The sequence below is a fragment of the Durio zibethinus genome, chromosome 20 (genome assembly GCF_047325235.1).
Source record: "Durio zibethinus cultivar Kanyao isolate XHJ-2024 chromosome 20, ASM4732523v1, whole genome shotgun sequence".
Lineage (NCBI taxonomy): Eukaryota > Viridiplantae > Streptophyta > Magnoliopsida > Malvales > Malvaceae > Durio > Durio zibethinus.
The window spans coordinates 5,841,255-5,865,547 of record NC_143181.1 but is presented as its reverse complement, the minus strand read 5'-3'; the positions used below and the strand labels follow the sequence as shown (position 1 = coordinate 5,865,547).

Below are 24,293 nucleotides of genomic sequence, written 5' to 3'. Positions count from 1 at the left end.
CTTTAGAAGAACAGTTGTTTTCATAGGAGCATGTGACCTTTAACTCTTTTTTCTCTGCAGCCAAAGCCAAAGTCTTTTGAGTCTTCGTCTCTTCTTTATTCTCTTTTTCTTTCTTTTTTTTCTTTTTTTAGAATTCATTCTCTTTTTCATATTCAACCTTTTTGGTAAAACATGCCTTAAGCATTGTCGTTGTCAATTGATTAACCCTCTTATTAATTATCTCTATCTATTAAATTAACATTTCTTTTCTCTAATTTCACACATTTTATTAAAAAATAATTAAATAATTAATATAATAATTACAAAAATATATGATAATATTTTAATTTTATCTGTAAAATTTAAAAATTGTATTGAGGGTATGCATATATATAGAACAATAATCAATAATAATCCTATAACTAAAACTAAAGTGATTTTATATAATTTTTAGTAAAGTGGTCCCTAAAATTACTTTATTGTCAAAGGATCTAATGAGCTTTTGTTCTTGTTAATTTGTATCCATCTCCCTCCTTCCAAGCTCCAATCCAACCCCACACTTCATTTTCTTTCCTTCTTTTTTTCTCTTTTATTTTCCATTTTTTGGTCTATTATTTTGTTCATGCTCTACTTTGCTAGGTGAGCTTTTAATTTCACTTTACCTTAATTAACATTGATAGCATTAATAAATCAATGATTTGATTTATCCATAAAAAAAAGAAACTAATAATAAATGAAGGAGATTTTTAATTTACAACCTCTTTCATAATGAAGAAAACTAGCATGAAGTTCTAGGTTAGAATTTCAACCACCAAATACTGCTTTAAGGCAGTCACCCTGTACTGCATTAATCACTATAATAGAGGAAAAGGGCAAAAGAACAATTGGTCACTAGATTGTCAGTAACAAAGAAATAGTCTATGTGTTCCTTTCAATCAACTAAACATGAAAAAGAAAAAAAGGAATTTTTTTCAATTCTAATCATTTTCCAATCAAATTATAAAAAGATTGTATAAAATTTTGGACATATTTTATTTCCTCTAAGAGTTATTATTGAAGTTTAAATTTGAGATTTTTAATTTTAAAATTGATCTTAATACTAGTAAACTAATGTCAAGCTTGAAACAAAAAATTAAAGGAATATGGGTCTTCTTCTGATCAGTTAAAGTTTCATTTTCTAATTGGTTTATTACTTCTTTAATTCTAGTTATTATTATAAAGCATAAGTAAACGTTGAAGTATATATCAAAATCCTATTGGATTAAAAATAATCAAATAAATGAAATATAACATCAACTGAAAATAATCTTTCTATACATAAGTAAAATTATATATATTCAAACAAAGTTATTTTTGTATTATTAAAATATTTAATTGTTTGAAAACAGTTTTACATTTTGCATTCAAACACACTTTCATTTTTCATTTCTTCAAAAAAGGAAAAAAAAAATTAAGTAGTAGGAATAATATTAATAGTAACAAAAGAAAAAAAAGAGCCTGAAGGAAGTTTCATCTTAATATAGCTAATCCAAATTTCAATCAATTTTAGACAATGAATAAGTTTTATGCTATATTTCATAAGAATATATAAAAATTGCAACTTAATTTTATTAGTCATGCATGACACACAAGATATTGGCTTCTTCATCTTGTTTAGGACAAGGGAAGGGTCCCTTATCTTTAAGGGTCTATCTGCTCCCAATATAGCTTCTTCCATTAATTAATTTTCTTGTTTAGGGTTTTAAATTCCTCAAAACCCTAGATTATGGCCACCATTGCATTGTCGGTGGATGGATCCAAGCATGCTTCTTCATGTGCTAAAAGCTTTAAAATATCCTTACTTACCCACCTAAACTATATAACAAAAGAAAAAGTGGAGATATTTTTTTGCTTATAATTGGGGGGTCTTAATAATTTTATATACTTTGTTCTTAAAGATTTTCCAAGAAAAGATTTTATAACTCTAATTTTATGGGCTAATTCTTGGGGTTAGTAAGATTTGTAGCTTTTTTTACTAATTGTTTTACCTAAAATCTGCAACATCAATCTGTCAAAGAAGCTTAATTGATTTGGCAGCGACATTTTATAATAAGGCTTCAAATGTTGGTGCCATTCAAAACTAAGTTTATAACCCATAAAAATTTATCAATATTTATAGAAAATTAAGGTCAAATTTATCATTATTTTAGGATTTAATATTGAATTTTATTTCTATCATTATATTTTTAATTTTGTTAAAATTTTAAAATATAACGAAATTAAAATATTCTATCTATGTAAGTAATAAAATTTTATTTAAAAACATATTATTAAAATTTAATGAAATTAAAGTATAGTAATAAAATTTAATATTAACTCTTAATATATTCACAAATGCAGCTTCATCTCGTACTCCTATGGATTGCATGCAATATGCACCCTTTTAGTTAATTGTACAAGGAAAAGCGTGTCTTGATTGAAGGAAAGAGCTTATATAACAAGGAGAAGGCAATCATGAAAACTATTCTCAAGCTTAATTTAATTTTCCCAATCTTTGATCCTTGCAACCTAAATTGTGAAAAGAAGGTTGTTTGTATGGCTAATTGTAAACAACATTTTGTATTTTATTATTATTATTTTTTTTTTATTTTTTCTTTCTTTTTCCTTTTTCTTCTTTCCTTCTCCAGTTTAATTTAACAAAAGTGTAAGTGCATTAAATGCACCATTACTGCAAGTCCAAAATCCCAACCGCCGCCACCACCGGCAACCGCTTGACACTTTACCTAACTTGGCAGAGTAAATTTCGGCTTGAAAATCAAAGATTTGAATCCCAAAAGGCTTTTATAAATAGAACTTGATTTTGACACCAAAAAATAAGGAGGATCGAAAAAATTACCAAAAAATTTTCAAAATAAAAAAAAAAAGCTTTCTGTCAAAAAAAGGATACCCTACAAAAAAATTAAAAAAAAAAAAATCCACTGGAATGGGGAACCCAGCGCCCAGAACCCTTGCAAACAAAAAGAAAAAAATCAATAAAAAAAAGAAAGTCAAAATAAAAAAGAGGGTTTGACCGAAAGTTTGAAAGTTGATCTAGGCTATTTGGGACACTTACAGGTGAAACCAAGCTCAGATCTGTGCTCAGTGAGCAAAGGAAAATTTTTTAGGAGTTTTTGAGATTTTTCGATAGTCAGCGACGGTGTCAACGATCAATGACCGACGGCCAACACTGTGGACGACCATCAACCGATTATCTTAAAGAGAGAGTTTATAAGAGTGAGGGAGAGGTTTTTTTTCTGGGAAAAGGAATAAGTGATCAAAAAAAAAAAATTTGGACCTTTTATATAAACTGCCAGAGCCAAAATGACACTATTTTAATAAAGACCAAAACGACGTCGTTTTAGCCCATGAGGATCTGTGTCTCAACCCATGACCTGACTTGGGGTCTGCGCATTTGACTCGACGACTTGTCCATCCCTTAGCCTCTGACCGGTTCAACTGAATCAACTCAGATCGAATCAAACTGTCCTCGAACCGCTGATGTCGAATCGTCTTAACCAGACCGAACTGTTGATGCCAGACCGAACTGTCGGACCAAACCGTGCATTGATTAGACCTTTGACCGATCCAGTTTAGGTAAAAAAATTATTTTTTTTATTTTTTATATATTATTTTTGTTATTTTAATTATTATTATTAATATTTATGCATGTTAAATGTTTAAATTTACCATAATAAATTTTTATTGTTTTATAATAATAATTAATAAAAATATATAATAAAATATATAATAAATTTTTTTTTATAATTTTGAATAAACCTTATAAAATAATTGGTAAAAAAGTTATAATTAAATAAAAATAATATAAAATAATAAAAATATAAGAAAAAAAAATTTTTATCTGATGATGAGATTCAAAGGTACTCCGAGTAGTGATGCCTACGAAATTTCTAGGTGAGAAGATTTTTTTTAAATATTACCAATATATTGGAGTGTTTATAAAAAGTTTTCAATACAATAAAATTTTTTTGTTAATAAAAAATAAAATTAATTTATTTATTAAAAATAATAATAATATAAATAAGATAAAAAGAAATTTTATCCAATGATGGGATTCTAAAAGTATTCTGAGTAGTGATGCTTTAAAAAATCCCTATGTGAAAAGATTTTTTTAAAATATTACCAATATATTAGAATATTTATAGAAAAACTTTAATAGAATAAAAATTCTTTTTTTCTTCAAAATTTTAAATTAAAAATAAAAAAGCCAAATAAAACAATTAATAAAATTTCTAAAAAAGAGAATAAAATGTGTGCATCAACATGGTAACATTCTGCATTGCATGCATGACAGTTTTTTTACGAAAAGTAAATTTGATCCTCCGATGATGAGATTCTGCTGTATTCGAAAAAGCGATGCTTAAGAAATCTCTGGGTGAAAAGTTTTTCTAATGTTACCAACGTATTGAAACATTTTAAGAATTATTTCAATAAAAGCGTTCTAATTTATTTTTTTCAAATAATATATAAAAATCAATTTCCAATAAATGAAAAATCAAGAAAATTATTTTTCAAATACAAAAAATAAGACAGTTTTTATCAAAATTAATGGATAAAACATAATTAATTGGTACTATTTTAAACAGGCTTTGTGAGGTGTTAATCATTCCCTACATGTAACTGACTTTCGAACTCAGACTATTACGCAAACTCTAAAATTATCCTTTTAATAAATTTTAATTAATTTTAAGATTTCATTAAAAGGATATGTTTTAATAGGTGGCTAATTGTACCTAGCCAAAAAGGATTGGTGACGACTCTGTTATTTTTTATTTCGTTTTCAAATTCGTCGGATAGACACAAAACCGTTACAATAGCTTGACGACTCCACTGGGGACGCTTTTTGTTTTTGAGAGTCAAGCCAAAATTAACTATATGTTATCCTTAAATTTTGATTTAAACAGTCCTAATCGGTTTCTTAGATTTTTATTTTACAAAAAAAAGTAAAAAAAATTGAAAACAAAAAGAAAAAAAATTCACACACGTTTCTTTTACCATGCCTCTTATGCTTTATTTTTTGTATATATTACTCTCAATAAATTAGGATATATTTACGCACACAATAACATGATATATCTCATGCATGAGCTTTATACCTAGGCTTCGTCCCTTATAGGAGGAAGTAAAGTACCTATATCCTTGTGAGGTGATAACCTCTGCAATAACAAGCGAAATACTTCCACTCAAATTGAACCCTTTTTGTTTGTAGCTTGTAATGGGTGAAGATCGAGGTGCCTCACTAGTCCAACGTGGATGACAGTGAAGAATAATTTGGGAACCTTTAGACACATGTTAATCTAAACCCAGCATGTAATAAGCCTAAAAAATTGACCATAACTAGAGTCTCATCCACTTTCTTGTAGGAAATACCTAAGAAAAAAGTTGTGTGTGTAATACAAAACAAAACAAAAAAAAAATCTCAAAACTCAAAAAAATAGTTTTTCTTAATCTGTATCCTTACACTAACTCAATTTTATTTATTTTTTTTGCATTAATCATATCATACAGTTCTCCATCAAGATATTTACTTTAGGATATATTTCTCCTAACAAGTCTTTATGAATCCCATAGAACTACATATTTGCTCATCCTCAGTCAGTGTCCCATGTGAGTCGTATAATAAAATATATTGGTTAAAAGAAGCCCAACAAAAGAATGAAAATTGCTTGCCTATCGACTTTATGTCTAAGTTACCCGAGAAAGTGCATTTAGATCTCACATAGAATGATTTAGAAGACTTAGCCACAATCTGAGGTTAGTTAAATAAAAAAAGAAAAGAAAAGCTTTTGCAAGAAGTACAGGCTGATTGCATCTTTCATTTTAATAATGATTGATGAACAGTTGATTAGGGCAACTATATAGTTTTGGGATCCATCCTATAGATGCTTCACTTTTAATTAAGAAGATTTGGTACCAACTATTAAAGAGTATTTGATTTTACTTGGGATAGACTACAGTGTCCAAATAAAGTGTTTACCCAAAAACTAAAATCAGGTTATCGCAAAAAGTTGGTCAAACTTATGGGGGTTAAAGTAAAAACTATTGATTCCTTCGTAAAGCCTAAAGGTGAACATCTCGACATCTGTTGGGACTTTCTTCGATATTTTATTCAAGAGCATTTAAATGATGATCAAGGCATGGCTATGTTTACTCTATCATTGTATGGCATGATAATCTTTTCGAAAATTTTGGGTTACATTGAGATAATTGTGGTAGACTTTTTTGAATAAATTGAAACCCAAGCAATTAATCCTACACCAATAGTTCTAGCTGAAACCATCAGGTCGTTGAATTTCTATCGATGAAATGGAAAAAGATGATTCATAGGGTGTGCACCACTATTATATGTGTGGGTTAAAAGTCATTTCAAGTATAGAAACGGTTGCCTTTTCAAAGTCGTATCTACAGAACAAAGCACCAATTGAAGAGTTCTGCAAAAGTCGATGGTCAACATTGAAGACTAAGAAAGAGTGGGTCTTTTTTTTACGAAGGCTTATTGGAGATGAAATTGAATGGATGGTGCCTTGGATGCCTCATGTGTCTTTGTTATATCGTGGAGGAAACGAGCTATGGATACCACTGTTAGTGTTATGGGGTGTTGTAAGTTACGCTTCGTTGATGGTGCTTAGGCAATTTAGTGTAAAACAGTTTGTTCCTGCTACTCATTGCTTGGTTTAGGTAAAATTCATTTATGGAGAACCAAATCCATCAAGAACCTCGGAGCAATTGATCCAAGCATGGAAGAAAATGTGAAGAATGAGTTTATGACCTCTCATCGATAAACTCACTCATGATTATTAGATTTAGAAAGCAAAGCAGCCTAGAGACATAGTACTCCTTCCTGATGATAACTCACACCAATCGATTAATCTTTCGACAGAAGTGCAATTATCAAAAGTTGAGCTTGTCAAGAAAGAATTAGAAGCTGAAAAAAATAAATAAGAAGAGAAAATTTAAGACTTTACGAGAAGTTGGGACAGTTGAAATATGAAGCAGAAATACAAAGGAGTAGATTAGAAAAGATCATAAAAGAACGAGATGTGGCCAACAATGATTTGAAAGATCTACACCAAAAAAATAAGAGATTATGAGTTCAATTCAAAATTGAAAAAATCACCAAGTCTTACTTTAGTCGATAACATAAAATGGATGAACTTCAAGAGGAAATGAACCAATGGAAGGGCAAAGCTTAAGAAAAGCAAGATGAAGCCACCAGAATTTCTCAAGAATGCCAGAATTAGAAGGGGTTATACTTTACAGCTTCAGCAAGATTGGTGGAATGCCAAAAAGAAAAAGAAAGGTTGAAAGCCATGCTCGTAAAAGAGAGAAAAAAGCATCTTGAAGTACTAAATGAAAAAAAATCACTTCACCATATGATTCAAAGGTTAGGATGCAATTGCGAGACCACAAGAGCCATATTTTAGCAATAATAAATGAGTGACATAAAAGGAAAAAAGATTGGATCTTCACATATAATTTAAAAAGAGATACTCGCATGAGATAAAAAGTAAAAAGCTTAGGAAGCCAACAGCATATAGAGCACATGACCAATCAAGTTTACAAGGCAGTGAAAAAAGCATGAGAGATGGTTGAAAAAGTAAAAGTGTTAAGAGAAAAAATCAATCCCATAAGAGAATATGGACAACGCCTAGTGAACTTTTTAGACAAGGCGAATGACTATTATGAATAAGTCAAACGCTTCTATAGATATAATTCTAGGATGGTAAATCCCATGTAATCAAAGTTGTATGGAATCAATAAAAATTTTTAGTATTGAAATTTGTCAAAGAGTAAATATTTTCCACCTGCATTCATGCATCATTTATACCATTTTTGTTTTTATTTCAAAAAAATTCAAAAAATAAAATTTTTCGACATATGGCATTCTAATTTTTAAAAAATTTATGGTAATAAAGGTTCAAGAATAGCTTGTTTACTAAAAATTTTGACTCAACTCACTAGCCATTCATATAACACCAGGACTCAAACAAGAATTATAGAACAAGAATAGGTCTGTCAATTTGAAAGAATAAAAAAAGCTCAAGAAGAATTAAGAGGGGATTTTAGTATAATAATGGATGTGCTAAAAAAACTTGATAAAGAAAAAATAGTGGAAGGAAATCCCAGCTTTCAAGAACAATCGTCAGACATGGTGGATCTTGTTTACCCTTCAGGATTTAAGCTACGACTGACCTAACCTTCTCAAAGAATCAGAGTACAGATTTTTACTCCCGGTGGATATTATAATCCTTATCTAGAAATGACATCCACACCTGTTCCAAGATAATTCCAAAATTTTGTTAGTCCTATTATGATGGAAAAATCACCCGAGCCAATCTTTGTTCCTGATTCGAATGATCCTAAAGAAAAAAAAAAGCTAGGATAAAGATATCTGAGAAAGTGAAAGATACTAGTGCATAGAAAAAGATGAAGCTGTTGAAAGAAAAGATTAGGGCAGTAGAAGGAATAAATTTTTATGGCTCTACAGATGCAACCGAGCTTTGTTTGATCTATGATGTGATCGTTTCATTTAAATTTAAAGTCTCTAAATTTGAAAAATATGATAGCATGAAATGTCCAATGACCCATATCACCATTTATTATCATAAGATGGCAGCACATACTCGTGATGAGAAGTTGTTAATACACGTATTTCAAGATAACCTTACGGGATCTGTAATCAGATGGTATGTTTAACTAGATAACACTTGTATTCATTCCTGGCAAGAACTCACAAGGGCATTTCTTACACAATATCAGCATGTTAGGGATCTAGCTCCAAATTATTTATCTTTACAGAGTATGGAAAAGAAAACAACTGAGAGCTTTAAAAAATATGCACAAAGATGAAGAGATATCATCGCACAAGTACAACCTATCTTCACTGAGAAAAAAATAACTGTCTTATTTATGAATACTCTGAAAGCACGTACTACGAGATATTAATAGGCAATGCCACTAAAAACTTTACAGATATGATAATATCTGGTGAAATTATTGAAAATATCATAAAAAATGGCAAGCTCGATGCATGAGAGATGAGTGAAGCAAAAAAAGGTGAAGCTCCTAAAAAGAAAGAGAATGAAGCTCAAGCGGTGAACTATGTGAAGTAACAGTTAAGAGGTTTCATGCCTTACCCTGCACTAGTCTACCAAACCCATTACCTTTTTATAAATAATGTTACATCCATCATTCAGCCTTATCAGCCATATCGACCTCTATAACAACCAGCTTATCCACCTCAGTTTCAACCATCTTTTCAGACATCCACCTATTCTTACAACTGTTCTACTGCACTTACAAGACCAAAATAAAGACCTAGTTCAAATAGTGGTTTTAGAGCTTCAAGAAATATCTAAAAAAAACTCGCTTTTGACATTATTCCCATGACATATATCGATTTTACCCTCGGTTTGTCAAGAAACATTTACTAGCCTCTGTTATTGTTAAGCCTTTGAAACCTCTATTTTCTAAATGGTATGACCCCAATGCACATTATGATTATCACTACGGGAACCTAGGTCATTCCACTAAAAACTGTACTACTTTGAAACATAAAGTGTAGAGGTTAATCAATAAAGGGATGTTAAACTTTGAAACCAGCCAATGAAAAATTCTAAATGTTAGTAGAAACCCTCTACCGAACCATACTAGACCATCAATAAATGTTTTAATTAAGGGGCAAACAAGCCACATGAAAGAAAAGATAGATAAAGTTAAGATTTCAATGGCTAAAATGTATGAAATCTTGATTAAGGTAGATATTTTGAAGTCAGTAGAACCTCAAAATTGCTCTGAAGCGATCAACTCAACTGAGAGCTGTAATTAACATAGATGGATGGAGGTGATTTACTTACTCTGATAAATTCAGATGTTGTAAAGAAAAATTTTGCTTAAAAAAAGAGAAAAAACAAAACAAAAACAAAAAGTGAAAAAGAATGACATATCTAAGTTGAAAATCTGAAAAAAGTGGCTTAGATGCGAATGAGAAGTTTCATCAAGAGAAGATCCTACAACACAGGGGCAAATGTAGTTTGACGAACTCTGAAGGATCAAGAAAGTCATTTGATTTAGTTTTAGAAAAAAAATTTGGGAATATTTTATTCATGATTATCTTATGATCATTATTTGGGCACCTTTGTTTAGACTCAAACACTTTGTCGTGCACTTATTATCAATCTAATGAAATATGCCTATCCATTCCTTTATTCTTATTTGATATTTTTGTTCACCGTACAAATACGATAAATGTGTGATTGCATTTTATTTGTCTTGAACTTAAAATGATGAAAAGGAAAACAAACATGAAAAATCTCAGCATTACTTTTTTAAAAGTTGACAAAGATAGATGAAAAAAAATGAGAAAAACATGACAAGACATTAATGTTGCAAGCTTTTGAAAAAGAAAAGTATTGTTAGAGAATAATACAATGGTAAGATGTTAAGAATAGATTGATCATATGGCAATTGTTGAGAATTCTGACAAAAGAAGCAAAAAATAAGAGATTTCGAGAACCTTTTTACTATAATGAATAATTTTGATTGCATTATATATATTGCATTTAGAACACTTAGTACATGCATTTATGAGTAGTTATAATAAGGACAGAGACTTTCCATTTCTTAATGAAAAATAAGATTTTGATATTCGGATGAAGATAATAATCAAACAAAAGATTTCAAAAGAGAGAAATTTACTTATTCAAAGATGAGAACTCGATTTTGAGAACAGATGAAATTTTTAAAATTGTTAAGCTTTTACTTAGAGGAGCTTTTTCAAGATGAGATTTTTAAAGTTGTTGAGCTTATATTTAGATGAGCTTTTTCAAGATGATGGATTTTTAAAATTGTTGAGCCTTTGTTTAGAGAAACTTTTTCAAGATGATGATTTTTAAAGTTGTTGAGCATCTGCTTAGATGAGCTTTTTTCATATGAAATTTTTAAAGTTGTTGAGCCTCTACTTAAAAGAGCTTTTCTAGATGAGATTTTTAAAGTTGTTGAGCCTCTACTTAGAGGAGCTTTTTTAGGATGAAAAATTTTAAAGTTGTTAAACATCTGCTTAGAATAGCCTTTTTCAGATAATATTTTTAAAATTATTGAGCCTCTACTTAGAGAAGCTTTTCTAGGATGATGAATTTTAAAGTAAAGTTGTTGAGCCTCTGCTTAGATGAGTCTTTTTTAGATGAGATTTTTAAAGTTGTTGAGCCTCTGCTTAGAGGAGCTTTTTCAGATAAGATTTTTAAAGTTGTTGAGACTCTGCTTAGAGGAGTTTTTCCAGGATGATAAATTTTAAAGTTGTTGAGCCTCTGCTTAGATGAGCCTTTTTTAAAATTTTCAAAAGTTATTGAGCCTCTACTTAGAGGAGCTTCCTTAAATTTTCAAAAATGTCATTGAACCTTTGTTTAGAGCAATCCTTAAAAAAAAAAGATTTTGTGCTCAATGTTTTTTCTTTTAAAACAAAATGGTTGTTTGTTTGTCTTTGCCTTATTCCTGATTCTCAGAAATAGCAAAAATGGATAGCTGTGAACACCATTTTGTATTATTATTATTATTATTATTATTATTATTATTATCATTATTATTTTTTTATATATTTTTTCCTTTTTTCTTTTTCTTCTTTCCTTATCTTGTTCAGTTTGACAAAAGTATGAATGCATTAAATGCACCATCACCGAAAGTCCAAAATCTCAGCCACTGCCACCACCGACAGTCGCTTGACATCCTGCCTAACTTGGTAGAGTGGATTTTGGCTTGAAAATCTAGGATTTGAATCCTAAAAAATATGGGATTTGAATCCTAAAAAGCTCTATAAATAGAGCTTGATTTTGGCACCAAAAAATAAAGAGGATCGAAAAAACTACCAAAAAAGGTTTAGAATAAAAAAAAACTTTCTATCAAAAAAAGGATACCTTGCAAAAAAATTTTTTTAAAAAAATAAAAAAAATCCAGAAACACAATCCATTGGAACGGAAAACCCAGCACCCAGAGCCCCTGCAAACAAAAAAAAATCAGTAAAAAAATGAAAGTCAAAATAAAAAGAAATATAAAGTTTAACCGAAAGTTGGGAAGTCGATTTAGGTTGTTTGGAACACTTTCAGGTGAAACTAAGCTTAGATCTATGCTCAGGGGACAAAGGAGAATTTTTTAAGAGTTTTTAAGATTTTTCGACGATCGACGATTGTGTCGAGACTGGCGACGGCGTTGAGATCGGTGACCGATGGCCAACACGACAGATGGCCATCGGCCTATTATCTTAGAGAGAGTCTGAGAGAGTATGGGAGAGGTTTTTTTTTCTAAAAGAAGAAAGAAATGATCGAAAAAAAAATTTGGGTCCTTTTATATAAACTGCTAAAACCAAAGTGACGTTATTTCAATAAAGATCAAAACGACGTCGTTTTAGCCCTTGAGGATCCGAGCGTCAACCTGTGACCTAACTCGGGGTCCATGAATCTGACTCGATGACCTGTTTATTCCTCAACCTCTGACCAGTCCAATTAAATCGACCCAGACCAAATTGAATTATCCCCGAACCGTTGATGTCGAACCGCCCTAATTAGACCAAACTGCTGACGCCAGATTGAACCACCAGAATAAACCACGCGTTGATCGTACTGTTGACCGATCCGGTTCAAGTAAAAAAAAATTATTTTTTTAAATTTTTTTTAGATTTTTTATATATTATTTTTGTTATTTTAATTATTATTCTTAATATTTATGCATGTTAAAATGTTTAAATTTACCAAAATAAAATTTTATTATTTTATAATAATAATTAATAAAATTATATAATAAAATATATAATTAAATTTTTTGATATTTTTGAATAAACCTTATAAAATAATTGGTAAAAAATTTATAATTAAATAAAAATAATAAAAAATGTAAGAAAAGAAAATTTTTATCCAACGAAAAAAATTTTTATCCTACGATGAGATTTAAGGTACCCGGAGTAGTGATGCCTACGAAATCTCTAGGTGAAAATTTTTTTTTAAATACTACCAATGTATTAGAGTATTTATAAAAAGTTTTTAATACAATAAATTTTTTTTTGTTAATAAAAAATAAAATTAATTAATTAATTAATTAATAATAATAATAATATAAATAATAAAAAAAAATTTATCCAATGATGAGATTCTAAAAGTATTCCAATTAATGATGCTTTACGAAATCTCTAGGTAAAATTTTTTTAAAAAATATTACTAGTGTATTGAAATATTTATAGAAAAACTTCAATATAATAAAAATTTCTTTTTTCTTTAAAATTTTAAATTAAAAATAAAAAAGTCAAATAAAACAATTAATAAAATTTCTAAAAAAGAGAATAAAATGTATGCATCAACATAGTAACATTTTGCATTGCATGTAAGATATAGTTTTTTTACGAAAAGTAAATTTAATCCTCCTAGGATGAGATTCTGCGATATTCCAAGAAACGATGCCTAAGAAATCTCTAAGCGAGAAAATGTTCTTCTAATGTTATTAACGTACTGAAATATTTTAAAAATTATTTCAATAAAAATGTTCTAATTTATTTTTATCGTATAATATATAAAAATCAATTTTCAATAAATGAAAAATCAAGAAAATTATTTTTCAAATACAAAAAATAAGATAGTTTTTATCAAAATTAAAGGATAACACATAATTAATTGGTATCGTTTTAAACGAAAGTTATAGGAGTGCTAATCTTTTCCCACACGTAACCGATTTTTGAACCCAGACTGTTATGCAGATCCTAAAATTATTCTTTTAATAAATTTTAATTAATTTTAAGATTTCATAAAAAAGATATGTTTAAATAAATGACCAATCACGTATAACCAAAAAAGATCGAAGATAATTTCGTTATTTTTTATTTCGTTTTCAAATTTGTTGGACTAACACAAAATCGTTACGACACTAATGCTCTACCAAATCAAAGAGAAACCTACTTTTATATATATGAAATCGTAACTTGAAGGCAAAGAAAAAGATTATGTAAATATTTAAATTTAAATTTTAAAATTATTAAATATTATTTTTTAAAAATAATTATAAAAATCAATTGAATTAAATTTTATATTCAATAACCTCACTTTTTAATCTTTGAATATTTGTGACCTCCCAATAGTCACAGATATTGTCAACAATTTGATCCAATGTATATATTGTGTAATATTAGTGTAATAAAATAAATCTAATACTTAAAAAATATTAAATTTAAAATTTAATTTAATTAATTTAAATAATTATCCACAGCATTCATCACATTAAAAAAATCAGGATTTATAATTTTTTATCTTACTACAATTTTTTTATAAAAAAATAAATCTAACAATTATAAATGATTAAATTAATCAATGGTTGTGATTATTTCATCGTAGTAGATAGATATGCCCGGCTAATTATTTTTTTTGTTGATTTCTTAAAAAGTATATATAAATCATACATTCTTTGTGATAGATTAGGTTTACGTATCTTTTCCAACGGGGACAGCCCAAGCCATTTTTTCCATTTTTTGTACCATCTACATTGACGGTGCATAAATGTTTCCTAGATTTTTATCTGCAGCAACAAATTTTTTTTTTGGTCATTTTGAGATTATTCTTTTTACACGTGAAACTTTAGATAAAATCTCAATTCTTGATCAGGGAAGACAAAAAAATCCGAAATCGATAGGTTTTGATCTGATTTAATTTTTTAGGATTGATTTTTTTTTGTTAAATCAGGTATCGGGTCGGATCGAGTGACATAAAGAAAAAATTAAAGTCGAATTTTAGGCAAATCCGACTTTACTCGACTCGATATATATATAAATAATTTTTTTAATTATTTATTTAATTTTATAATTATTTATATATATTTATATATATTTAATTTTATATTTATATTAAAAATAATATTTTATTAATTTCGGATCGAATCGAATCGGATATGATTTTATATAATATCAGGTCGGATCGAATTTGGGTATAAAAATAATAAAAAATTATCGGATTCGGGTTCAGGTTTTGCATGTTTAAAGTCGAGTTGGGTTCGAAACGAGCAAAAATCCGTTCCGACCTGACCTGTTGCTATCCTTATTCTTGATCGAGATTTAAATTTGAAATTTCAAAATAAAAAATTTAATTTTAATAGTTTAGATATCTTTTTTTATGATATTAATTTCTAAGTTATTCAAATTATCCTTCAATTTATATTACCTAACATAAAAAAAATAAAATATCCTTAAAATTGCAAATGAAACTCAAACTTGGTTGGATTTAAACTTGTATAATTTTTTAACTAAGTTAAATTGGCAACCTCAATTCTAACTTTTAAACTTGATTGTTTATATATATTGAGCTGACAATTCATTTGAAAGTTGGATTGAAAAACTTTTATCCCACTAAAAAAAATGCATTTTATCGATGGACCCTTGACTTTCAAATGAACTTTAAGTTGATTAAAATACAAGATGCCTTGAAACAGGGCCATAACTAACTAGTAATGAATTCATAGTTAATTTCCCCTCACAAGTCCCGACAAACCTAATTTGCTCTTACTTCTCTATCTTGTCTGTATCTTACATGATTAATAAAAACAGACGACACCTTCCTTGTGAACAAAACAAGATCAAAACTACGAATTCCAGCTGTCATTAATTAGGCATAAAAAAAAGTGATGCTTGCTTAGAGTTCTATGCTCTTAACAATTGGCCGTTAAATTGGGGTTTGGAAGACCAAAACGACACATTAACCAAAGCAAAGAAAACCACACAATATCGCGAATCCCAAACCCAAAATTAAGTTGATCATATTTATCAGATTTCATCGTATTTTTAATGTTGTATAATTAAGTTTATTATTTTTTTAATTAAATTTAAATATTATTTTTTAATGAGATTTATTTAATATAAATTTTTTTATAAACTTTTTAAATTATAATTATAATAATAATTATTATTTTTAATTTCATCAAAATCACTCTTATTATTCAGTCAAATAAATTTTTAATATTTTATTTTCCCCTGGCGTTCTAATATTGGTTCAAAGCTTCAGGTTCCAAGTAACTAATCATGTTTTCTTTTTTCTAACAGACCGTAAAGGAAACTTAACTTATCAGTTGGGGTGCTCGTTGGCTTGTTTTATACGACAAGACATATTATTTTGAGAAAGTTGTAAGTGCTGTTCTTCGTTCATTGCTTTTGAATTAATTTTTGACATTTTTATTGATAAAAAATTTATCGAGAATTGTAATTTTTAATTAAAATTTAAATTTCATACATGTTAAATATTAACTTTTAAAGGTAAGAATATAAACCAAATGAATTACATCTCTTTTTTTTTTTTTGAAACATTTTGTAATTTGAAGGGAAATACAAGAAACGACAAATTTGGTTTTTGACCATGAGAGCAACTTACCGTATCTTGTACTCACTAAACATTAAAATTATTTTAACTCTAGCATTGACATTGTGATAGAAGTTAATAATTTCTCTCAAGTGATATTCTACGTATGAAAAATATTAGACTATACCCATAATATATCCACATAAGCTTTAGAATTTAATAATTTATTTATTTATGTAGTATAAAATATTAATAATTTATGTGTTTATGTTATATTTTATATAAAAATTATAAATTATAATTAATGTTGAAATGAAATATATATTTTTTATTTTATTAAATTTATATATAATTTTTATTAAAATTTTAAATATATCATTCATAAAATATATTTTTAATTTTATTAAATTTATATATAATTTTTATTAAAATTTTAAATTTATCACTCTTATCCCTTTGTATTATATAAAATTTTTATCATATTACCACATGATATTTTAAATTATTAAATCAATTAATCAAGAGAAACTTTAGTATGTCTCGCAGATTTTCAGCCAATGAATGGAAACCGTAAATCAAATTCCTCCAATTGGATTAGGAATCATTCAGTAGGATGTGGGCTTTATTAATGGATTTTAAGATACGTAGCACGCTCAAATTTGGGCCAGGGGAAGGGTTGATAAAAGCTTGCCAACCAAAGCTGAATCATTGATCACAAGAATCAATTCCATGTTTATTATTTGGTTACCATATATTCCTTCCATTGGTTGGTGTCTTGTTATAGTACCTAAGGACCAATTTTTTCGATAAATTAGTTCCTAAAGATCAATTTGCAAATTAAAGTTTTGGTTCAATAATAATAAAAAAAAAGATTTTAAAATTCAAAGATCTTAAATTCAAATTTTATTATATATGATTTTAATTTAATTATATGTATTATTTTTTTAATGATAAATCTGACAGCACTTTTTTATTTCAATTGCCAACGAATTTTTTAATCATTAAATAAAAAATTTTAGCAACAATATGCATTTCGTTTATTCATTTATTTATTTGTTTAATGTAATCTATTAATTTTTTATACGTAATATTTAAATAATAATAATTTTTTATCAGTAACTTCATAAGAAAATAAGGACAAGTTTCACACGGAATGACATTAAATAGAATAGTAGTGGAAAAAGCCCACGTCCAGTTAGGCCCGCACTTTTTGCCCCTTGCCCAAAAGTTAAAAGCGTCCTAGTTTCCAATCAACATACTTATTTTTTTTTTTGTATTTGATTATTACCAACCCATATACATTCTTGTTTGGTGGGGGGTGGCTTCATATTTTCTTTAACTGTCAGATTCCAAGAACCGCCCTCTCTCTGTTTTTATCATCCGTAAGCCTACGCGCTGCTCTGCCAATATATGCGTCACTTGCCCTTTTTAATGCCAAGCCTATTTCATATTGAAAGTGCCGTGCAAAATTAACTTAATAATAAGGTAAAAAAATAAGTTATTTTTAATATTATTCAAAATATATTAATATTAAGATGTATCAATTAACTTCTTGTTTAGATTTTAGAAAATAAAATTATTAAAAATATATATTTATCTTTAAGTTAATTATTTAAATATAAATAAATTATTTATTCCACTCTAATAATGCGAATATATTTTATTCTCCAACTCAAGCGAGTAGCCTTACGCCCTTTCGAACCCCACCTTTGCTTTGCACTTTCCAATTGGAAGCATGTTCTCTTTCTCCCCTACTTGTTTGTTGTTCTTTCTCTTCCTCTTGAAAAAAAAAAAAAAAAAAACAGACCCTTTTCTGTTTCTACAAATATAATAAACCCACATCAATCCCAAAAAACCTGTAGGACTCTCGTTGAAGCTTCCATTCTCATCTTGGTAAAGTCTTGTGACTCGTCTTCTTTTCTGTTTTGCTTATTCTGTTTTTTTTAACTGTTTTGGTTTGTAAATATAAAACCCATTAATATTCTTTGGTCTTTACGCTTCTTGATTTGGTGTTCTGCTTTACTTGATTTAGTTCAACTGGAATCAGCATGTGGTCAGTTGGGTTTCTCTTAGATTCTGTATCTTGGATTTGGTTATGTTCTGTCTAGTTTTTTGTAGGAGTTTCCAAACTTTGAACGGTCAATAGTTTAATTTAACTACATGATGATGTGTTTATATGTAATCTTTAGTGAGTTTTTGCTTGTTGAACTGGAATCTTTGCCAACTACTTTATCCCTCCCTTCCCTTGACTTTGGACAATTTCCGGAGTTGATTTAATAATCTTCATGAACTGAATTTTGTTGATGACTTGGTTTTTATTATGGCATGTTTGTTGCTTTATTTTCTTAAATGGGTTTTTGGAGCTAGTGTTTGTTGTTAAAAGTTTGACTTACAAAGCATATGCTTTTCTTTCTTGAATTGAGGATGCTGGAATTTGAGGTGAATTGATATAACAAGTTCAAATTACATCGGAAAAGCATTAAATATTTAAAGAACATGATCATAATCTCTTAACATTATGCTAAGTTTGTCTCTTTAGTAAAGATAGACGCAGATGAGTGTTTATAGTTTCCTAAAGCCTGCTTTCTGTAGGAGTGGAGTTGTTCCAAAATAGGCAGTTTATTTAGAGACCTCGGTTATTATAAATTCGGATGCAACAATTTGAATTTAAAATCTAGTTGTAACTACTCTTTAATTCAAAGAATTAATGATTGTGGCTTATATTCAGTTAAAGAAGTCGGGCTGAGCGTTCATTTAAGCAACATTACTTTGTCATATGATATTGTCTGATGGTATCAAGGAACTATGATAAGCATACATGATTTCTCACTTTCTGCATAGTTGTACACTTGGTGGATTCAATCTTTGGGCTTGAACAGAAGAAAAATTAGCCTTAAAAGCTTGGGTATTGAGGTAGAAAAAATTTTACAGATCAGTACGGTTCTTGTAGTTTTTTCAGTCTACCATATCTATTGACACTTCAGCAGATTAGCCCTTTGTTATATTTATGAGATTTGCCATTACTGCATGTCTTATCTTTTCAGGGATTCCTGCATTGGTCTTATTCAATCATTTATGCTTTAAATTGTTATCATGTCCATAAGTTTTGAGTAAATTTGATGAAAGATACTGATTTGGCTGTCTGTACTGTTCAATTGCAGACCTCATCCATTCTTTTTCTAGATTGTGCTGGGAAAGATATTCGAAGTTGGTGAAAACAGTCTTTAAGTTTCAAGCCATTGGTTACATCTTGATAGCCACTGTTAATTAAATCATGCAGTTATATCATCATCCATACTCATTGGACAGCCAAAAGGTCAGACTCGCTTTGGAGGAGAAAGGCATTGATTACACCTCTTTTCATGTCAATCCTATTGTTGGCAAGAATATGGATTCCTTCTTCTTCAGGATGAATTCAAGTGTGAAACTCCCTGTTTTCAAGAACGGTTCTCATATCATTTTCGACACAATTGAAATAATCCTGTATGTTCTGTCCTTCATTCACAATTTTTATCTACTTAAGATCTTCTGTGCACTTGGATGTAATTTCAAACTTGCATTTTGACTGCCACTAGAATTACTTACTCTTGCTTATTAATGACTTCTTGAAGAGAATAATAAAGTTCAAAGTGCAGAGTAGTGTCTCTAAATAAATACTTTTAAACCTTCAAAATGCCTAGAAAGTACAACTTATTTGCTCTGTTAAGATTTCTGTGATGAAAAGGCTTCTCATTTGTCATGTGGCAAAAAAGCATTTTGATCAAAATTTATTTCAGAAAAAAACTATTTTAGTCAAAGGGAAGATTCTAATGTGAGTAAGATATTTGCAGGTACATTGAAAGAATTGCAGTTGTCTCTGTTGGTAACAATGGCATTGCCTTTAGTAGTGAAGAAATAATAGAGTGGATGCACCAGATACAAGAATGGAACCCCAAGTATTTCACCCTGTCACACATTCCGAACAAGTACCGCCTCTTTGTCTCTAAATTCATAAGGAAGGTGGTGATTGCTAGGATGGCAGAATCTCCTGACCTAGCCAGTGCTTACCACTGTAAGCTCAGAGAAGCATATGAGACTGAGGAGAAGTTGAAAAACCCGGATGTTCTGAAGAGAAGCAAAGAGCATCTCATTCAACTACTTGATAAAGTTGAAACAAAGTTGAATGAAACAAAATATTTAGCAGGGGACGAGTTCACCATGGCGGATGCGATGCTTATTCCAGTACTAGCTCGCTTAGTGCTCCTGGATTTGGACAATGAGTATATAAGTAGAAGGCCAAACATTGCAAAGTACTGGGGTTTGGTGCAACAAAGACCTAGCTACAAAAAGGTAATAGGAAAGTATTTCAATGGCTGGAGGAAGCGAAAAATACTAATAAAAACTTGGTTCTTACTTCATATCAGAAATTTGCTGAAGAGATATTGATTAAAGATTGTGGGTTAGATGTGACAGGATATGGGAGTTGTCAACTGAGATGCATAAAATTGAGTTTGAAAGAAAAATTATAACCGTACGTTTTTTTTGTTCTTGTTATCCTTTTCATTGCAGGAATTTGTTTTTTTTTTTTTTTCTTTTGGTTTTTTGGTAAATATAGAGAGGAAAAAGAAGAGAATGGTAGGTATAAATGTGGATCGGAGGGATTGAAACTTTTTGATTGATTGGTTCCGAGGTTGATATAATGAAAAGCTTGGCGATGCTTTTTACATGGTGTAAAGTGACATTAACATTTTTTTCTTGGATAAGTGATATTGTTTCTAAATAAAATAGAACTTTTGGCTTATGTCGGTGTGCCTGCATTCCCCTTTGACCTTGGAAATTATCATCTTATTCCAGAGTTTAAAACGGTTGTGAACCTAACAACTAAAATGAAAAAGTATGAAGTGCCGCCTTTCTCAAAGTTTGCAAGAAGGATCCATGACCAAGAAGGCAAAAACCATTCTCAAAAGGAATCTGAGAGTAATTACTTTAGGTCAGGAATTTCATAAAATACAAAACTCCGGTGGAACTTAAACCCAGGAAACAAAGAATTGAAGATAATATATTAAGTATGAAAGAAAATTCAGTGCTTCTTAGAAAAATTTCCTATAAATCAATGTTTATTTGGGTGCTGTGATTGCTGACAAAAATCGTTACGACCTAACTCTACAGGACATATCATCTAAATAATAATAATTTCTGAACTCATTTTTTTACCTTTTCTACATCTATTCAGCATGTCCCACCTATATAGTTGTTTCCCATGCATTCAGACTTATGACATGGAGGCCCTTTTCCTTTCTTCTGTCTGAAAGTACTTTCCCAAATCATTAGAGGATTCCTCGTTCTTTTAAATATCTGTTGGATGTTAGTACCTGGAATGTCTGTATCTGCTTGGTTACCACAAGCTGAGCTAGGAATGTTTTCATCAGGATTACTAGTGGCAGGTCGATTGCTGTTCTGTTGCCCTTCTTCTGCATCTTCATTAACTCCAATGGAGTTAGCAGCACAAGCCGTTGGAGTGTCTTGCTTATCGTGGGGACATGGAGGTAAAAGCGGAAAAGGGTGGGAAGGCACACCAGGGAAAATTACCCAACTCTCTACACTTCCAACATGTGGTGATCCGATCTACTGCAAAATGGGCAATGGAATTCCATATGATACGGGCAAACGGGAAATGAATCTCTTATGTGGATGAGCAATAATCATATCAGGACAATTCAACTGACAAAATTTTGGTTGAGGGAAATCAGTAGCAGTTGATGGAGCAGCAGATGAAATAAAAAATGCATTGGTAGGAGATGAGAACCCTGGTGGTACATCCTCCTGAAAACTGTGCCTTCCATTGTCAACATTAATAGCTTCACCTTTGCAAACAAATTCACGGCACTCTTTTTCCCCTCTGCTTATCTCGTCTCTGTGATCTGGTGTTGATTGAACTAAAACAGGTAATGGGCTATATTCAAGTTTCTTAGGTAAATCGTGAATCAACTTTGTGTTGTCTCTGCTAGCTGATCCCAGTAGCTTTTATGCTTGCGAATTTTGGTACTGTTTGCCAGTGGAAGATGAGGAATAAACATCGCTGTTAGAAGCACCATATATATAAGATTCTATCACGAATGAAGCGCCGGATTTCCCATCCAGAGCAGGACCTCTAACAATGTTACTATCCTTCAGGTCATTTTGTTGGGGACAAGCGCTCCTGCAACCAGAAATAGCTATTGATTCTTAAGGCAAGTTACTACCCTGGACAGATGGCAGCTGGTTGCAAATTTTAGTCCCAATCTCAGTTAATATCTCTCGTTTTCTTCCATAGCTACTTCAACAGAGGGACAACAGGTACTTGTATCATCCTTATTCCTGTCTTCACCAGTTATATTGATTAACTCGAATGGCACTTCACATTTCTATGAAGACAATATTTGGTTCAGAACATCAGTCACAGTCCTTTCTACCATTAATTTTTCTCTTCCACATCATGATGAGAGTGTCAGTGGTTCCCCCAATTTTCATCCAAAAAGACTAAATAATTACCAATCCTATCACCCATCAATTCCTTTGAACCAGTACGATATATATGTTCACACTGATCTTCATTTGAATAACCTGTGCTATCATCATCATGCATCGATTCCTCTAGCCCAGAACCATCTAAATTTTCACCCTGATTATCATTCAAACAAACTGCAGTATCACCACAGCTATCACCCATCATTTCCTTTGAACCAGAACCATCCACATTTTCTTCCTGATTTTCATTCAAGCATACCGTGCAATCACCATCCTGATCACCAATCAATTCCTTTGAGCCAGCACCATCTACATTCTCACTCTGATTTTCATTGGAGCAAACTGTACTATCACCACACCTATCATCCATCAACAACTCTTCAAAAGAACCATCCACATTCTCACCCTGATTTTCATTTGAGTAAACTGCGCTATCCCTGCAACTATCACCCATCAATTCCTTTGAACCAGAACCATGCACATGTTAATCCTGGTTACTTTCCAAACAATCCACACTATCACCCATCAACTCTTTTGAACAAGAACCATAGGCATTTTCATCCTGATTTCTTCTTTCAAACGAACTACGCTGTTACGACGTTCATCACCCATCAATTCTTTCAAGCCAAAAAACCATTTGGTCCTCACCCTTTATCCCATCTCTACAATCAGTATCCCCAAACCTTTAACAACCAGTATTTTCATCTTCACCCGATTCAACAACACAATCCCCATTAGAATCAACCACAATGCAATCCCGCTGCTCATGGACAAGGTCTCCCATTGACTATGAGCACAAATATTGCTCTGCAGTAGCAACTTCACGCAAAGTTTCGTTAACCAAAGTCGTATTCTCGCACGACCTTACCTGAATTGTTTCCACACCAATTATCAACAATGCAGCAAACTCATTGCTCCAAATCTAAATAAGACGAGAAAAAGAAAAGACAAATTTTGACCCAATAACAAAAATAAAGTATATCCCCTTCACCAATACAATGTACCAAACGAATCCCTACCTCCCTTTTTCTAACCATATCGTTCCCAATAAACCTTTTCTAAAAAAAATAAACTAATACCTCTGTCAATGCTCTCTCTGAGGAGAAAACCCTAAAATCCCTTTCTCTGCACAATCCAAAACCCCTAATCTCAGAATCTAAACACTAATGCAGATTGAAAAAAAATCATATGAAAAAAGAGGGTAATACACTGAAATAATTAACCGCGAAGAAAAAAAATTTTACGGAAAGAAAAAAATGGAAAAATGGAGAAGGTAAAAAATACATGTTACGAGAGCAGAGGCACCAGGCCGCTGAAGAAGGACAAGCTCGGTTTATATTTTACTTTTCTTTTATAAAAATAGTGAAAACTAGGCGAGCTACTTGGCCCTTGTACACCTCCTTCTCCAGGTGGAGAAAAATTATTGTCTTCAAAATTTATAATTGTAATAAAATAATTTGTGTTTGTTTCATAAAATTG

General features: G+C 30.3%; 1 protein-coding gene and 1 pseudogene across 1 annotated transcript; one reads left to right on the top strand and one right to left on the bottom strand.

Annotated features, from left to right (window-relative positions):
• The first annotated feature begins 18,002 nt into the window (after positions 1-18,002).
• On the top strand, positions 18,003-21,108 carry LOC149513078 (glutathione S-transferase TCHQD-like). Its single transcript, XM_089749501.1, has 3 exons — positions 18,003-18,221; positions 19,490-19,811; positions 20,159-21,108. The coding sequence occupies exons 2-3, from the start codon at positions 19,603-19,605 to the stop codon at positions 20,751-20,753; spliced, it is 804 nt and encodes a 267-aa protein (XP_089605627.1). The 5' UTR covers positions 18,003-18,221; positions 19,490-19,602; the 3' UTR covers positions 20,754-21,108.
• A 1,076-nt stretch (positions 21,109-22,184) lies between these two features.
• On the bottom strand, positions 22,185-23,851 carry LOC149513077 (uncharacterized; annotated as a pseudogene).
• Between the last annotated feature and the right edge of the window lie 442 nt (positions 23,852-24,293).

Excerpts from the sequence above, each read along its gene's own strand:
- LOC149513078 (XM_089749501.1), top strand. The coding sequence starts at position 19,603 with ATGCAGTTATATCATCATCCATACTCATTGGACAGCCAAAAGGTCAGA. Across the intron at positions 19,812-20,158 it reads GACACAATTGAAATAATCCT|GTACATTGAAAGAATTGCAG; the intron begins GTATGTTCTGTC and ends AGATATTTGCAG.